Here is a 17,051-nt window from a genome sequence, read left to right as displayed (position 1 = left end):
GTCATAAATTTTTTTTGCTATGAACCATCAGTCATATTTTTTTTTGCTATGAGTCTTGCACATAGCAGAAAAATCAAATATTTGTTGAATGAAATTAACTGAAGTCACCCAATTAGTAGACTAGAAATTAGGCTTCCTGACCACCTTGTCTAGTGGTCATTGCTGGTGTGTGCAGGATCCTGAGGGCTTTATATAAGCTGCACATTTTTCTTGAAATATAATGTTTTCCTTCCTTAGAAACAGGTTGGAGTCAATGTAAGATGATAGATGGGAAGGAGGAGAGAGCTGGAATCCAAAATAGTGGTTGTGGGCTGGGTATGGTTGCTCACGCCTGTAATCCCAGTACTTTGGGAGGCTGAGGCAGGAGGATCACTTGAGCTTAGTTCAAGACCAGCCTGGGCAACATAATGAGACCTCATCTTTACTAAAAAATAAAAACAAACAAATGAGCTAGGTGTGGTGGTGCACAGCTACTCGGGAAGCTGAGGTGGGAGGATTGCCTGAGCCCAGGAAGTTGAGGCTGTGGCAAGCCAAGAAAGTGCCACTGTACTGGGCAACTGTTGCCTGGGCAACAGAGTGAGACCCTGTTTCAAAAAAATAAAAAAAAGAAAACATAGACGAAATAGTGGTCGTGGAGGAAAGATGACATTGTTCACATAAAATGCACATGTTCTCTCTCTGTGAAACAGCACAAGAGAAATGCTGGGCCAAGTCCGGGAGGACAGGGCTGGTGTAGACACCGTGGGAAAGAACTACAGGTTCCTAAAGCTGGTTTTATTTGACCAGCAGAGGGCAGCAGGTGGCAGCGCTTCCTTCCAGGCGAGAACAAGAACCACCACAATGTGATCCATCAGCAACTTAGTTTCCTTCTGGAGAGAAATCCAATAATTTTATTGTTTTTTCTTCAAAATGGCAGGGAAGTCAGGTAAGAGGAAAGAGTTACAGGTAATATTAACCAGCACTGACTACCATAAGCTGAGCTTTGAGGAAATCTTGGCGTCTATTTTCCTTGTCAGCCAATGTCTGACTGACTCTAAGACTTAAGAGTGAGGGTGAAATTCTGTCTAGAAAATGAGTTGTTAACTGACTCCAGAAGAAAAAGATCTCCACTCCCATTTTTCCCAAATTCCTCATCACAGTCACAAAACAGAGCTCAAAACTACGTATTGAGAACACTGAAGGAATAAAAACGCTCAAATAAACATAAACCAAATACCCTAAACCCAACTGACAGCTGCCCAGAATATATTTCTATATTTTTCCTTTTTCTATTCCTTTTACACTTGTTTCATGTGAACCTGTATTCAGAGTAGGCAGGAAAGGAATTTTAGATGATGAGATCTAGCAATAAAATAAAGATATAAGAAAAACAATTTTTAAGAATTTAGGTATAATAGTAGGGTTTGAAGGTTTAACCCTTCGTGTTTTCAATCTGGCCAAACTGGACTCGAATTTCTAAAGTTTTAGAAAATATTCCTACCTCTGCTTTTTTTTTTTTGACAGGGTCTCACGCTATTGCTCATGCTGGAGTGCAGTGGCATGATCACCACTCACTGCAGCTGCAAGTTCCTAGGCTCATGTGATCCTCCTGCCCCAGACTCCCTGAGGAGCTGGGACTACAGGTGAACACAGCCACATCCAACTAATTTTTTCTATTCTTTATAGAGATGGGGTCTCGCCATGTTGCCCAGCTGGTCTTGAACTCTGGGCCTCAAGTAATCCTCCCACCTGTGCCCGCCCAATGCTGGGATTACAGGTATGAGCCACCACACACAGCCTCCTCTGCTCATTTCTAAATGAGCATAAGACAAGCTGTAATTTTAAAAAATGTAAATGCAACATAATCCCAAGCAGCGATAGACTTCTCTTTCAACTAGTTCCTTACTCCCAAGTATTTTCATTATCATTTAGTTCTAAGTGTTTTTCTTCAACTATGATTTTTTTCTTTTGCCCAGTTGTAATGAGTATGTTTTTACATTTCCAAACATGTGAGATTTTTAAAAAGGATATTTTTGTTGATGATTTCTAACTTAATTGCATCGTGCTTGGAGAACTTGGTCTGTATGATACTGATTCCTTGTTTTTTGTTGAGGTTTGCTTTGTAAGTAGCACACATGGTCAATTTTTGTGAAAAAATTCCATATGGTTTTCCAAAAAATGTATAATCATTAATTTGGGGGTACAGGTCTCTATATGTGTCCATGTGTCAAGTACATTGATTGTTTTATGGATATTTCTAGTCCAAATATCCCCCTTTACCCCTCAATATTGTGGTTAGAGAACATTTAGTATGCTGTCAAAAATAAAAAGGATGAAAATATGGCTTTTAACAGAATAATGAAAGCTTCTATCACCCGTCTCACAAGATAGTTGGTTGCAAAGGACCAAAATGGGGGTGCATTCCTGTGTATGCACTGGTCTCCAGCTGCTCTTGGCAGCCTAGGAGTCAGTTAGGAAGGGAGTGGAGGTGGGGGGCCGAGGAGGATGCAGTGGTGGAGTTACAGCTTCTTCTTTACAAATCACATTTCCAACCTATAGCCATGACCTTGACTTTGGATGATGCCTTTATGTATGAGTGTTTTGGAGTCTTATCCCTTAATGATTTGGCCCTGATTATGCCCCAATCCCCTAAACTTCCCAGAGTCTTCAGAGCTATGTAACAGATTAACATTTGTTCTGAGGACCCAGTGCCATGGCTCATGCCTATAATCCCAGCACTTTGGGAGGCTGAGGCACGAGGATCACTGGAGGCCAGGAATTCAAGACCAGCCTGAACAACATAGGGAGAACCCACTTCTAAAAAAATTTAAAAATTAGCTGGCCATGGTGGCACGTGCCTGTAGTCTCAGATATTCAGGAGGCTGAGGGAGGGAGGGTCACTTGAGCCTAGGAGGTTAGTGCTGCAGTGAGCCGAGATCATGCCACTGCACTCTAGCCTGGATGACAGAGCAAGACCCTGTCTCAAAAAAAAAAAAAAAAAATCCCACCAGTGTTTGCATAGGTGCTGATTACCTTCCTAAAGCATAGGACGAATCATATGGACTGCTTAAAACCTACTGCTGTTCCTTGGAGTCCATGGATCAAGTCCTGGCTTCCTAGCAGGTCCTTCCATGCCTTTGTTGTCTGTCTGGTCTCAACCCATCTGCCAGGCTTTATCTCCTACAGCTCTTCCTACATAACTAACCCCAGGTACTCAGACCATACACCTGCTCAGCATGTGCTAGGCACCCCCCACCTCAGGGCTTTTGTTCATGCTCTCTCCTCACCCTCTGCCTTCTCTAAGACTGCCCACATCCTATTAGTTCATCCAACCCACACACTGCTGCCCAGTGAATCAATGACCACACTCATAGGCTCCCTGGGGGACAGGCTACCTAAGAATACACAGTCCTGGGAAAGTCACTTAACCTCACTGTGCTCCAGTTTTCTCATCTATAAAGTGGGAATAACGCGAATAGTACCTATGTGATGATGTTGTTGGGAGCTCAGCACAGAGCCAGTTACACAGGAAAGACTGCTAAGTAGTAGCTACTATTATTGTGAGCCCAGTGCCTGAGTGGGTGCATAAATATCCACAGAATGAATAAATGGCTCCAGGCAGGATTAATCAGTCCCTCACCATGACTGTTAGAGCAAGTTTTAAAGTTTGCTGTGTAACATGGGCATTTATTTATACCTGCCTCCTTCTTATGCTTCTTAAGCCTTAAGCATGGGAACCAATCTTACATTGTTCGTTAGTCTTCCATAATAATCACTGCAATGCCTTGTGTTAATCAAATTGTGTGAAATTGAACTGACTAGGAACTCACACTGAGTGAACTTTGACAGTATGGGGGTGGGGTTGGGGGGTGATGGTCTTTGCTTCTTCAATAGCAGGCTCTTAGAGGAACTTCTGGGTCAATGGTACCTTGTAATCTCATTAGTGTACAACATAAACGAAACGGGTTAGGCCCCCAGTCTAGGGTGAGGGTGCGATGGAACATGCATGACAGGGCGTGCTGAGTGACTGTGTTAACCTGAGAAACCAGTTCAGACATTTCCAACTCATGTAATTGGACTTCCTTTCTTGGTTGCTCTGGCTGGGCTCTTGAGTCATTGAGAAAGGGCGTGGGCGAGGCCAAGTAATTATCCCAATAGTCAAGAGATTTGAAAAGTTGTTGAAGAAATTCTCCTCCTAAAACAGATGTGCAGCAAAAGAGGGCCTGAGCCTGACCCTTGTCAAGAAAGTACTTGAGCCATACGAGTAGACTTCCTCTACAGCACATGCTAAGTTTGGTCTCTCAAAGCACCACCATCAAGACTTGCTCTTTTTATTAGCTGTATGACCTTGACCTCCCTGAACATGTTTCCCCCAGGAGGGTGAGAAACTCTACCCTACTTACTTCACAGGGCAATTGCAAGGAACAAAAAGCATAATAGATGTGAATCTGCTGTGGACGATCTTCTTAAAATTCTCCCAGGAGAGGGAAGCAGCCACTAAGCTCAGCTCCCTTCTCTTGGTGGCGGAATATAAATCAGTCTGCATGGAGAGTCAGAACAAAGCCAGGCAGGAAGTCTTCAAGCCACACCCTTCAGATATATTACAAAGAAAATATTTTGCAAAAATAAAACGACAGGAATGTGATGCTTCACTTTCTTTTCATCCAAAGGGTTCTTTTCATGAAAAAATTCTTTTTATAAAATGCGGAACCAGGCGTCAGTGGACACACACTGGGGATGCCAGGAGGTTGGTCACCTGGCTGGGGGTGTAAAAGTTTCCTTCAATCTGTCTGGCCGGGTTATTTTGAAGCTCTAGGATAAGGAGGCCAGAGTAGCTGATGTGGTAGTTGGCGGGGAGTGGGGTGCGGGGAGTAGGCTGGCTCTTCAGATCTGAGGACATGAAAGGCGGGCCAGGGAACTGTAGGTTTGAGGAAGGAAAAAAGTACCAGCTCCGGCCGCTCAAACTTCCCAGAGCCAGGAGTGGACACTCCAGTTGAGTCTCAGGAGGAAATCTGCCCAGGCCATTCCTGCCACACCCCCTGAAAAGTGAATTTCTGGCCAAGGCACAGAATCTTCCACGTCCTCTTTGGTCGGGATCTCAATGTTTTCAAAGTCAGAAGTGCTGGAGAGCAAAGTCCTTTGTTAGCACACCTTAGACGTGCATGGTGCTCAAAGGGTTACACATCACTGTATAAACACCTGTACACTTGGAGCTGTGCAACTTTCCAGAGGAACTTGGGGCTCAGAAAGGCTAACTGGCCAGCAGTCCCATAGCTGGCGGTCTCCAAACTAGAATCCAGGTTTTTGACTCCTGTTCCAGTTTTCCATGTGATACTGCCTTTGTGGTTTTTGTTTAAATTACACTTCAGCCTTGGAAAGCCAAGATGGGCAGAAATGATATTCCTTTTTATTGAGCTGGAAAATGGAATAACACACTTATACACAAAAATTGGCACTAGGAGTTAGGTCTTCTCGTCTGCCAGGATCTGTGTTTTAGATTAAAATCAACCTGGAGATGGGGTACCAAGTGGCCGCAGGATGGTGTAGGTGGGGGAATAGCAAGCAGAAAAACCAGAAGCTGCCTCAGAAACTAGAGCACCTTCCAGTTTTCAAACAGAAAAGGACAAGTTCCTGTGGCTCTGTTAAAGGTGAAGGGGCTGCAGGGATGGAGAGGAATAGAGAGTTGTTTACTGGGTCCACTGAAGAATTTCTGTTTGCGATGATGAAAACGTTCTGGAAATGGATAGTGGTGATGGTGGTATAACATTGTGAAGGGACTTAATGCCATTGAACCGCACACTCAAAAATGGTTAAAATGGTAAATTTTTGTTACGTATATTTTACTACAAAACATAAAAATAAATAAATGAAGAGGTTAACTAAATGTTTCCCAGGTTCTGTTTATCCTGAAAGTGTGATTCTTACTCCAATGGGGAATTTCCTCCAAAATCAGCTTCACCTTCCCAAGTGCTTTCTCTCTCTAATCTTTCAGAGCCCTCTCCCAGAAGATCCCAACACTGATTTTAACTCCCCAAGCTAAATATCTGGTGGCTGGTATATGACTGAGGATAACATCTGCACTTAGTCTGTGTTGTGGACAAGGCCAGTGGCATGTTGAATGGCTGGGGCAGAGGCAGGGTCTTTTTGGAATGATGACAACCTCTCACTCTGATGAACTGACTTTCTCTGCTACAAGAGGTATTGGGTTTTGTTTTGTTTTAGTTAAAATGCATGTAATTACTTGAGCTTGGTGTAAAAACTGGGCTGAGAATCCTTATCCTTGAAGGCCCAAGTCAGGGAGGCTAGTTCAGGACTTTCAACCCCATCCTGTGATGTAGGCAGGTGGCAATGCTGGGGCTAGGGGGCAGGTACAAAAACAGAAGTGAGCATTGAATTGACACAGTTCTCAGACAACTTTTCAAAGGTGGAAACCTGCCTCGCCTGGGTCCTAAGAAAAATCTAGTATAGGCCAGATGCTGACCCTGAACACGTGAGCCTGGGGTGTCAGTGCAGATACCGGGGTAGAGACAAGACTGAAAAAGGTGGTGGCTGGGCATGTGGTTCTCAGCCCTGCAAAAGGCACAAGGCAGTCTAACCTTACTGGAAAAAATGAATTACTATTAACCTGTTCCTAAGGTACCCTTGTGTTTGGTTTTCAGCTTGGTTTGACTCTTCTTCCATGTAGAAACATCTCTTTCATGTATGATGCCCCCCTTTCACCCCCACCCCAAAGTTTAATCAGTACAAGGTAAAGAAGTAAGCTGAACTATGGATGATACTCGTCATCTTTAGAACAGTTCTCCATGAGGTATGGTCACAGATCAGCAGGAGACTTGGCCACGAGGGGATGGCATAGACCTAGAGCCAATCTTGCAGTGGCATTGGTGTGGCATGTACTGCTGGGAGTAGGAGTTGTACTTGAAAACATTCACAAGCAGGGGAAGGAAAAGGATGTAAACATTAGAGCAGAATTACCTCCCTTTACCTAATTGGGTATTCTTGGAAAGCTTTGTAAATCTGACTCCTAGGATTCAAGGTGCTTTATTTTCTTCTTAATTAGCTTTCAAGGATGTGCCTGTATATCTCTCCAAAACACCATGGTGGGACCAGCCTGAAGGTAGCAAGCAGCCAGTGTGTAAGTAAAGACCCCAGGAAACTGCCCTTAAAGGAACCATTCGGTCCACTCATTGAGAAAAAGTAAAGAATGTTTTGGTGACATCATTCCCATGCAGGCAGGAGATGAGAGCCTATGCACAGCTAGGGCTGGGATCAACAGGCTGACCTCAGGTTAAAGGGAGTCAGTCAGGGCAGGATCTAACATCTGGAGATCTAGCATGGAGTGAACACACAGGGTGCATGGTCCCATTATGTCAGCTGGGGTTCCAGGAACAGAGACACCCTCAGCACAGGATTCAGCTCACTAAGAGTAACAGACACACTCCCAGAGAGACAACGCCCATTGCAGCATCAAGTTCAGAAGACAAGGGTGAGGTTGGGGGCCAGGCTGGGTCTGGGAATGATGCCCCAAATGACCACTTGAATAGTGAGAGGCCTTCAAGAGGTGGCCGGCTCACCTATATTTCTATTTGGATCTTTAAGGTATAGCCTCTCTCTTCAGTATGCACTCCTCATCATTTTCTTCTTCTGCAGTGTACATTGCAGTAAGGTTCTACTTACACATGCCTTGAGAAAATTCTCAACTCATGTTGTACAGTTTAACTTTCTATATCTTATTTATTTGCATCTGAAAATACCAAACTAGCAGTGCCAAGTTGCCTGCTTTCCCTCTGGACTTGCTCATGTGCTCAAAGTTAATTTGAAGCTGGTAACACATTCAGAGAATGACTGAAGTTTAGGCCAAGTGCATTGGCTCACACCTGTAATCCCAGCACTTTGGGAGGCCAAGGCAGGCAGATCACCTGAGGTCAGGAGTTCAATACAAGCCTCGGCCATGTGGTGAAGCCCTGTCTCTACCAAAAATACAAAAATTAGCCAGGCATGGTGGTGTGCACCTGTGGTCCCAGCTACTCAGGAGGCTGAGGTGGGAGGATCCCTTGAGCCAGGGAAGCAGAGGTTGCAGTGAGCCGAGGTCATACCACTGCACTCCAGCCTGTGTGACAGAGACTCCACGTCAAAAAAAAAAAAAAAAAAAAAAAGAATCACTGAAATTTAAAAGGATGTATATGGAATATATAAAGGCTACATCCACACATACTGGGGATATTGCTGCTTCCAACAACATGCCTCCTTGAGGTTCCAGCTACTTGAAAGTTTGTGCCTGAAGGAAACTTTGTGTCTCAACTACTGTATTTGAAAGCTTTTCGGACATGCATCAACACAATTTTTGGTTTTCCTCTGTTCAGCACGAATATTCTAATGTCTTTGCTCATGCACTCCACAGCACCTCCTGAGGACCCATCTCACTCAGCCCATGCAAAGGACTAAAAGCCTTAGATGAATAAGAACCTTTAAAATGTGTTCAATTAGCAAAGCAGAGTTAAGATGTGTATATGCACACACATGCTTTTTATCTAAGTGCAGAATGAGGCATTCGATGACCCCAGTTAATTTTCTTAATGTGTGCCGCTCCCCTGGCCCCACATCCCTCTGTGCCCATTTCTTCCTACAGAGTGGGAACATCACTCTTCTACCCTAGTCCACAAGAACTGGACAAGGTCCTAAATTGTTTCCTGGAACACAGGTACCTGGCTTTTCCCCTGCCTCTGTCTGGCCTTCCTCCACTTGCAGCTGACATCTATAATACATGCTGGCAATACTTAGGTCTGGGGATACAGGTGCCACCCAGTATCTACAAGCTGACAGGTGTGAACTCCAGGAGAGCTTGTGCCTATCCTGTGAAATGCAAGGAAAACAGAGCCTGAAATTTCCCCTGGCTTCCTTGTTCTCTAAGATACATTTAGGCTACAAATGCCACCTCCACTTTCTCCCACAGTGGGGCATGTATTGAGCCACACCTACCAGATTTAGCTCTGTGGTAATACCCACATCTACAGGGGACTACTCTATCCTGGCAGAACTCCCACTGTCAGCCGATTGCCTCGGGCCTGATTCAACTCAGTTGGCTCCTTCTGCAGCTGACTTACCGGCTCTTAGGCCTCATGGTCTCTCTTGGGTTTTGTGGTGGCTGAAACAACATGGTGCTGGACTTCTCTGGGATTAGGTCAAATTAGAATAAGAATAAAAGTCTATCTAATTAAGTGAAATGTTTGGGACGATATAAATTTCTTTTTAATGTTGTCTATTTTGTACTTAGAAGAAATCTCTAAACTTGTACCCATTACTGGAGATGGATGCACAGATCTGGAGAAAAACATTCTCTGAATGAAAAAATGGCAAGGAAAGTCAGCTCCGTGTTTGCTCTCATTGTCTAGGGTTTGTAAATTTATCATGGTTGTTACTCAGTGGCAAGCCACGTAAGAGCCACGTTTCTATAACCCAACAGACTGGGAGTTGGAAGTGGAATGGATGTTCTTGTTGATACAGGCGTTGGTTCCACTCCCACATCCCTGTAAGCCTGGGGTGCGAGAAATGTCCCCTGGGCAGTGTTTCCATCTCACCATCTCTGGAGAGGCCTCTGCCGTGGCTCCAGGAGACAGGCCCTCCCCAGGGCTCCTTTTCCTTCACACGGTGGGCACAGCCACTGCTCACGGGCCCAGCACTGGGCTGAAGTGTGCTCTGGAGTTGCTACAATTACACCTTATTTGCTATCAGCTCTACATAGCAACCAGGTGCCATACTTCACCCGTTATTTTTCTGGAACACTGAGCAGGGAATAAAACCCAGTAGAAGAGCAAGATGAAGAGGATAAAGGGCTAAAGAAAAAGAAGCGGAGGAGGGGAAAACAAAAGCGGGAGAAACTAAACACGAAACGAGTCCTTGTCATTTAGCTGGGACTCATCCACTCTTTACAGTGCTGTTTTCCATGAAAAAATGTGTTCTAAGTTTCAAATAATGAAATTGGATATTTTCTACATAAAGTCAAACCTGCCAAAGGAGAAAATATTTAGCAAGCATTCAAGAGAACAAGTTTTTGTTTTTAAAAAAAATCTAGGTAGAGTTTTCTACCAACACTGAACTGAATTATGTTTTTGTTTGTTTCTTTTATAGCTGGGATGGGATACCCAGAGATGCCCCAATATCACAATTTATCTTTGAATGGCTGGTCATTTTAGCAAGGTCACTGTTACAGAACACATCAAAAAAGGCAATCATTGTAGGAAATAGGACAACAATAGCTGCTTCTACCTCCATGCTAGTATTAGGGTCAAGATCATCACACTCTGATTCCTCGGAACTGTTCGTCTCCTTGATTGGCAGCATGAGGAAGGGGGAAGAAAGAGAACACAGTTAGAACACAAGTAGCTTTTGCTAGAGAGAGAGGAGAACTTCAGAGAAGCATGGGCAATGGGATCTCGGGCAGAGAAAAAACCAGGTGTTTTTAAAGTGGGGGTGAGAATCACCAGGGGCAGCAGCATGCTCTTTTCAGGGAGAGGAGGCGGGGGTTGTGTACAACTGCTTATCTCATGGGAAACAGCAATGGAAGCAAAATGAAGCATGAGTGTTGTCGAATTTAAACTGTTGTCTTCTGTGAGGCTGGACTTCCCAGATGAGAGTGAAGGAGAGTATACAATTTCTTTTCCCCAAGAAATCTCTTAGACTGGGTTTTAGTTGTTCTTACTTTGCTAAGGAAGGGAAACAAAGTTCCAGGTAGATGATCACACATTATAGCATAATTAGTGCTATAATAGTCAGTGTCTAGTTTCCATTGTCCATTGGCAGATCTTTCCAGAGGTTCCAATTTAAAGAAAGCAGATGACATTGTTTCAAGATGGGGGTAAATAAGAATCTGCCAAGCTTAGAATTCATGAGTTCAAAGTGGTAGATGGATTATTTAAAGAAATAATTTGGGCTTCACCAATGTGCCCCCCTACTGTGTCCATGCAAGTAAAATGGCCTGAAGTTGATGTTGTCTGAACTCTGGGGAAAAGAAATGAAACTTTACTAAGGACACAGTGGCCCTTAAATTCCAAACCTCAGCCTTCACAGGGTTGGGGGTTTGGAAGGCATCCCTAATTGCTTTACCCTGTGTGTATTCTCAAACCTAGGGTACCAAATGGCAGCTTTGAGAAATTTAATATGAATCAAGCATCTCACATTTTTACGAGAATGCTGCAGATAATTTTGCCTTAAAACATCTGCACAGTACAAAGAGAAAGGTATAAAAGAAAAAAAAAGGTACTTACTTGAATTGAAGTTGCCAGGAGAAATAAAAGATAAAAAATAAATTGATCTTGCATGCAAAATCCTGCTAAACTACTTCCCCTCTGGTACCCATACTGGGAAAAAAAAAATAACCCATCCACCCAAATTGGCTTGTGAGAATGCTGCAGGGTGGGAGTGGATGACAGGTGGGGACGCAGCTCCGGAATACCTTACTCACTTTAACAGAGACTTTGTTGCCCAGAATATCCTTGGGTTTACGAGGCCCTGTGGCTTCATTTTTACCCGTGTTCTCCACTTCTGCCCGCTTTCTCATGCGTAGAGTATGCCATGAACATGACTTCCTGTTGTACCAAAAAATGCACCAATCAAAATGGCAGGTCAGGGACAGCGATGTGGAGGGCGGGCTCACCACCCTTGGGTGAGTCAGCAGGTGAGGTGCTCCATCAAGCCTGGGCTTCAGAGGCCCCAAACCTGCACACCAGCTCCAAGGGTGGCTGGCGGCTGACCTCGCCTCCAACTGGAAGTGAGCGAGGATGAACTCTGACCTCCCCTGGTAGATGTGCAAGGTTGACTGCAGCATTTAAAGAAAATATGAATGCTAGGTTACTAAACTCTAATAAGGGAGTTTGTATACCATACCCGTGATGCCTCACAGGACTGAGGAATTCCTCTTGAGAAGGGCACGGTGGATGGGTGAGGAAAGGGGGCGAGGAGTAGAATAGGAAAGACAAGGGAAGTATATTCTAGAATGCATATGCTACTGACACTTTCCCAGGACCAGACAGAAAGACCTAAAAGGATGACATTGAGAGTTCTACCTCATGATTTGTATTTGGGCAGGGCCACTCCCAAACAATGTTGATCAGACAGGATTTTCTGTGGCAGACATTTGCTTAAGAAACAGTTGAGCACCACTCATTTACCTGGATATTTTAGGGCAAAGAGTTTCTCGGTCTATATTCTCCATATCACTCAGTGTTTGTGAATATATGGCTTTGTCAGCCTGTAGAGGTCCTAGAGCTTCCCTATTGGGACAAGACCTAATGTGTGCTCCCAGGGAGGTGACAGCAGCAATGGCTTTCCAATAGGCCTTTCATCCTAACTTCTTTCTTCCCACAAAGGGTCTTGGGAGCAACTTCTTCACAGACCTATGAAGACAAGCTCAGAGCAGAGCCCTTACATTCCATAAATATCAGATCTCAAAGACAGAGATACCAAAAGCCAAGTCACAAACAGCATCAGTGACCCTGAGCAGGCATCATCAGTTTCTGGTGAGGTCACAGGGCTTGAATGAAGTTCTAATTGTTGTCTGGAATAAGTGAGACGTGGCTTCCCCTCAGTATCTCCTTGTCAAAGGTGGGCCTATGCAGACAGGGCTCCATAAGATGAGCGTCCATTATGGGAGAGAGGCAGAGGAGATTTAGGGAAAGGAAGCTGCTGCAAAATACAGAGCATCCCTCCAAAACACTCCACATACATCAGGATTTTAAGGGTACTTTGAGGAAGGTGTTCCAAAAATATTTATCCCCTAACACACAGGTTCAACCTTCTGAGCAGGAAAGAGCAATCACAGTAATATTCTTGAATCTTGTGGGAAAGTGGGCTCCTTCAAACACCCAGACTTTCTCTTGTATCTCCTAACTAGTCAGGCTCTCTACTGTCCCCTGCATACCAGCACCTTGCTCCAACCATTGTATAAGTGAGAACCAGCCATAGAAGCTAATCTTAGATGGCATCAGCCTGTTAACTTCAGACTTTGATAACTTTACTCCCAAACCCATGTCCCTGGCTCCTTCTGAGAACAACTTGAGCCAGGGAGATCCCTGCTGAAAGGACTCCCAGGGCAGGCAGCACGTTGTGTATGTGTGTGTCCTTGTGGGGGTGTGTTTCTACATTTATTAAACTCTCTGGGTTATTTAATATGCTTGGTGAAAAACTAGAAATATGAGCAATAACATTTCATGTTCAGAAGGAAGACTGAGAGTAGTATAAATGGCAGGACAGGCTTGGTTTCATATTCTTCCCAGAAGAACTCGTCATCATGGTTTGGGGAGCTTCCATCTCTTGGTTGCAAGCCCAGGGACTGATGTGGACACAGGGTTTCAGTGACGTTTATCCTGTAGGCATCACAACCAACTCTGACCCCTGTGGTTATGGCAGGCCTTGGGGAGGGTGTGCTGAGTGTCCTCCACTGGTAAATGCTGACAACCTTTTTCAGTCCACTGCTCCCCTCCACACACACCCCCAACCCTTTTGCAAGAGCGGCTGACAAGAAATCAAAATGACCCATTTGTATTTCAATCTGCTCTCTTTTGCTCGGTCTGACATCCTTTTACCTTCCCTCCCATGGAAGGTATGGATAAGTGGCCAACAGAACCAAAGGTAGGGAGGAAGAAGTGTTTAGTGCCTGGATATTTAGAGGATAAATCATTAAGAGTTAGCTCTGCAAGTCCCCTGATTAGTAAAAACTTCAATGCTTTGAGGGCCTTTATCCCAAGGCTTACCTAAAAGGCACCCAAAACAAGTGTACTTAGGATAAAATGCATGGGGGCTATTGTGCCTTAGGGGCCACTGTGGATTTTTGGCTGGGCCTGTGGTTACCTAGTGAGGCCAGGGGGATGTCGGTAGCTGCTATCCCCTGACCTAGAGGGCCAAAGCAGTGCAGTTATGCTGGTGCCACTGCTCAGATAGCTCATGGAAGCCCCCTGCACCACGTCTTCCATGGATTACCAGCAGCAGGGGAAAGCGGCGGAGAATGCCAGTCAAACACTGCCTTCTACTCTGGTCATTAATTGACATCAGCACCTCAGGGCTGCCCAGTTGCAGGGAACCAGTTGGACAGCATCAAATCTGTACCTTCCCTCATCTCAGAGGTTAGAGAAAATCAGCAGGGGCTATTTAGGAGGGAAGGCACGGGTCAGAACTTCAGCAACAAAAATACTTTTTATGTAGGAAAAAGAAAATGCCAATGCATTCACCCAAATCCTAAAATGTAGAAAAGGAAAAAAAAAAAAAAAAAAAAAAAAGAAGAGGAGGAAAAGAAGAAGAATCGTTTGCACATTTGAAAGTCCAAGAATAGTGAAATGGGGGAAAAAGGGTCAACTAGTCTTTAACTTCATTAAAACATGCTCATGGTGAAAATTTATTTTACATATTTAAAATAGTACATTTAAACTGATTAGTTACATTACAGGTACAACGATGAGCACTGTGACGCCATCATATTGCACATCCTGACTTCATCCATATGGGTTTCTTTAAATAGTGCAAAATACTTTATACAGGAATGTGTTCGGAAGGGTCTTGCAACCAAAATAAGGAAAAGAAGTATCTTACAAATTACTATGAACATATATTCAAGTGATGGGGTGAAGGGAAATTTTTAAAAAGTTACAATCTGTACAGCGGAATTGCCACAGACAACCAAAAAGTTCCCTCCCTCCTGGGAGAAGCAGCGGGCCTCTGACCTTCACAGGTCTGGCATTTGTGCCAAGGTAATTTTTTGGTGTCAATCGAATATATATATATATATATCAGTTACTTAATACAATATAAATAGAAGTCCAGTCCAGTGAGTCCTGTGGTGGGTCAAATGTGGCAACAGAAGGCACACCTTTTGTCACCTAGGGTTTCAGTAGGGTTCTTAATGAATCGGGGGGAGAAAGGGGGAAAAATGAACAGAAAATTATAAACCAAAAGGAAAGAAAAATCATCGCCACCACCAACAAAAAAACTGGACCACTCCAGCCCGGATGCCCCATGTTGCATATGGTGCCAGCACTCAAACACTGGTTCTGTGGTACTGTTGAGAATAAGCAGTAGTAATTCCCTACCATGTGTTTGCATTTTTGTGTTCTTTTGTTTGTTTCTGAATATTTTTAATCCTCATACTCCTCTCCCGGGGAAGCCAACGAGGCACTTACTTGATGCTCCCGTCACTACTTTCTGCTGCTGTGGCTTTGGTGAGGGGCGCCAGGATGCTGCCTGGGACCCAGCCCTCGGCGGCGGGGGAATGGTCGCTGGCAGGCTGGTACACCAGACACATGTTCTGCTGGTTGACGGCGAGGACCTGGACCACCTCACCTTGGCTCACACAGATTTCATTCTCCTTCAGTGCATAGTAATCTTTGATCACGGCCATGGACGAGGTCCCATTGCAGCCTCCCAGGTCGTTCTGCTGGGAGATAAGGGTGAGAGGGGCACAAACACAAGGACGCTAGTTCACATGGGCTTGCTCTGCACCCTACCCAGTGGTTCAAGGCCAAATCTCCCACTAGCAGGGTAGGCAGCAGGCAGCATTCTCTCTTGAGTAATGACATGATATTAATAAACGTGCTCTGAAAGTATATTTTTTAATAGCAATGTTTCAACAATATTATCATCCAGGGTGAATGGCTCCACCCCACATAAAGGTATAAACACGCCTTTGACCTGGAAGCCGCTTCCCAGCATACAACCTTCCTGCCAGCGTTCTCTTACAAGTGAAAGGAAGAACCTGGCACTGGCATAGGGGTATGTAAGCACCTGGGCAGAATGAGGTCAGGGCAAGGGTCATGTCAGGGGTCACAATCCTTCAATGGAAAGAACACGGATTGTTTGATATTAAATTTTTCTCTTTTTGAAAGTGCGTTGGCTTTACTCTATATTCTGACCCTCTTTGAGACAGGACTAAGGATGATATCTCTGCCCAATTCAAAGGCAAGGCCATGATCTACCCTTACCCAACTTCCTGCAGGCACCAGGTACCCTCCCCTACTCATTAATATAAGAGATGCTGCCCATGACCTTTTCATGTGAGTCTATTTCAGGGCAGCTGCCTCTAGACAGACTTGTAACTTTCCAAGGAGGACTGGCTGCCTCATAGAGCATGGTAAGAGCCAGAAATTCTTCAGTATATACATATATATTCCATATGTATATACATACAGGATATACATACAAATTCTTCAGTATATACTTTTTGTTTGTTTGTTTGTTTTTGAGACACGGTCTTGCTATGTCACCTAGGCTAGAGTGCTGTGGCAGAGTCATAGCTCACTGTAGCCTCGACTTCCCAGGCTCAAGTGATTCTCCTGCCTCAGTAGCTGGGACAACAGGTGCATGCTACCGTGCCTGGCTAATTTTTTTTTTTTAAAGTTTTATTAGAGATGAGTTCTTGCTATGTTGCCCAGGCTGGTCTTGAGCTCTTGAGCCCAAGCCATCACCCTGCCTTGGCCTCCCAAAGTGCTGGGATTACAGGCATGAGCCAGCGCATCTGGCCCGATATGTTTGACAAAATGCCAGTGACTTCAGTTTATTCACAAAGGCAGGATTGTTTTTTAAGGTGGAAAATCATTTCCAGGTGATGTGATAGAACAAATCAGTATGGTTACTCTAATACAGGATTGAACTTGGACACTAATAATTTTTTAACATAACCAATATAAACTAATAATTTTGGGGAGAAATAAAACTATAAAACTGGAACATGTAGATAAAAAAGGTAAGTGTTCCTATTCATAGAGCCACTGAGTTCTAGAGAAAACTGAGGCCTAATGAGGTTAACTAACTCGCTAAGGTTCTAAAGCAAGTGAGTTGCAGAACTGGGAATAGAAACCAGGTTTGCCTGATTCCTAATCTAGCACTTTTCCCATTTCTCTCCTGTTTTACCTACCTTGTAGGGGCAAAATAGCCGTGTAGACTAAGTCTATGGTTGAGTCTTTGACTCTCCTTATGGTGATGTTTGAATTGTGGATTATCGACGACAAGCATTCAATCCAAGTCAGGCTTCTCCCATTCACACACTGATGATCGACTTCCCTTCCACATCAGCCAACAGGTGGTGAAGA

The 17,051-nt window shown here is 44.3% G+C and overlaps 1 protein-coding gene across 26 annotated transcripts in view; it reads right to left on the bottom strand.

Moving 5' to 3' along the window:
* The window catches only part of KALRN (kalirin RhoGEF kinase), a 692,638-nt gene that overhangs the window by 38,854 nt on the left and 636,733 nt on the right, over positions 1-17,051 (bottom strand). For 10 of the 26 annotated variants that reach the window (XM_034957211.2, XM_034957221.2, XM_034957213.2 and 7 more), the window contains 3 exons: positions 15,147-15,400; positions 11,441-11,564; positions 10,246-10,305 (listed from right to left, as the gene is read on the bottom strand). In XM_034957211.2, coding sequence (XP_034813102.1) covers positions 10,246-10,305; positions 11,441-11,564; positions 15,147-15,400 — 438 coding nt within the window. Of the gene's footprint in view, positions 1-10,245; positions 10,306-11,440; positions 11,565-14,352; positions 15,401-17,051 lie in introns of those variants that run through there. The other 16 variants (XM_055110363.1, XM_055110364.1, XM_063602550.1 and 13 more) reach the window with 3 other exon arrangements.

This window comes from Pan paniscus, chromosome 2, assembly GCF_029289425.2.
Source record: "Pan paniscus chromosome 2, NHGRI_mPanPan1-v2.0_pri, whole genome shotgun sequence".
Lineage (NCBI taxonomy): Eukaryota > Metazoa > Chordata > Mammalia > Primates > Hominidae > Pan > Pan paniscus.
Note: the sequence above shows the minus strand (reverse complement) of the source record. Positions and strands in the feature narration are given on the sequence as shown.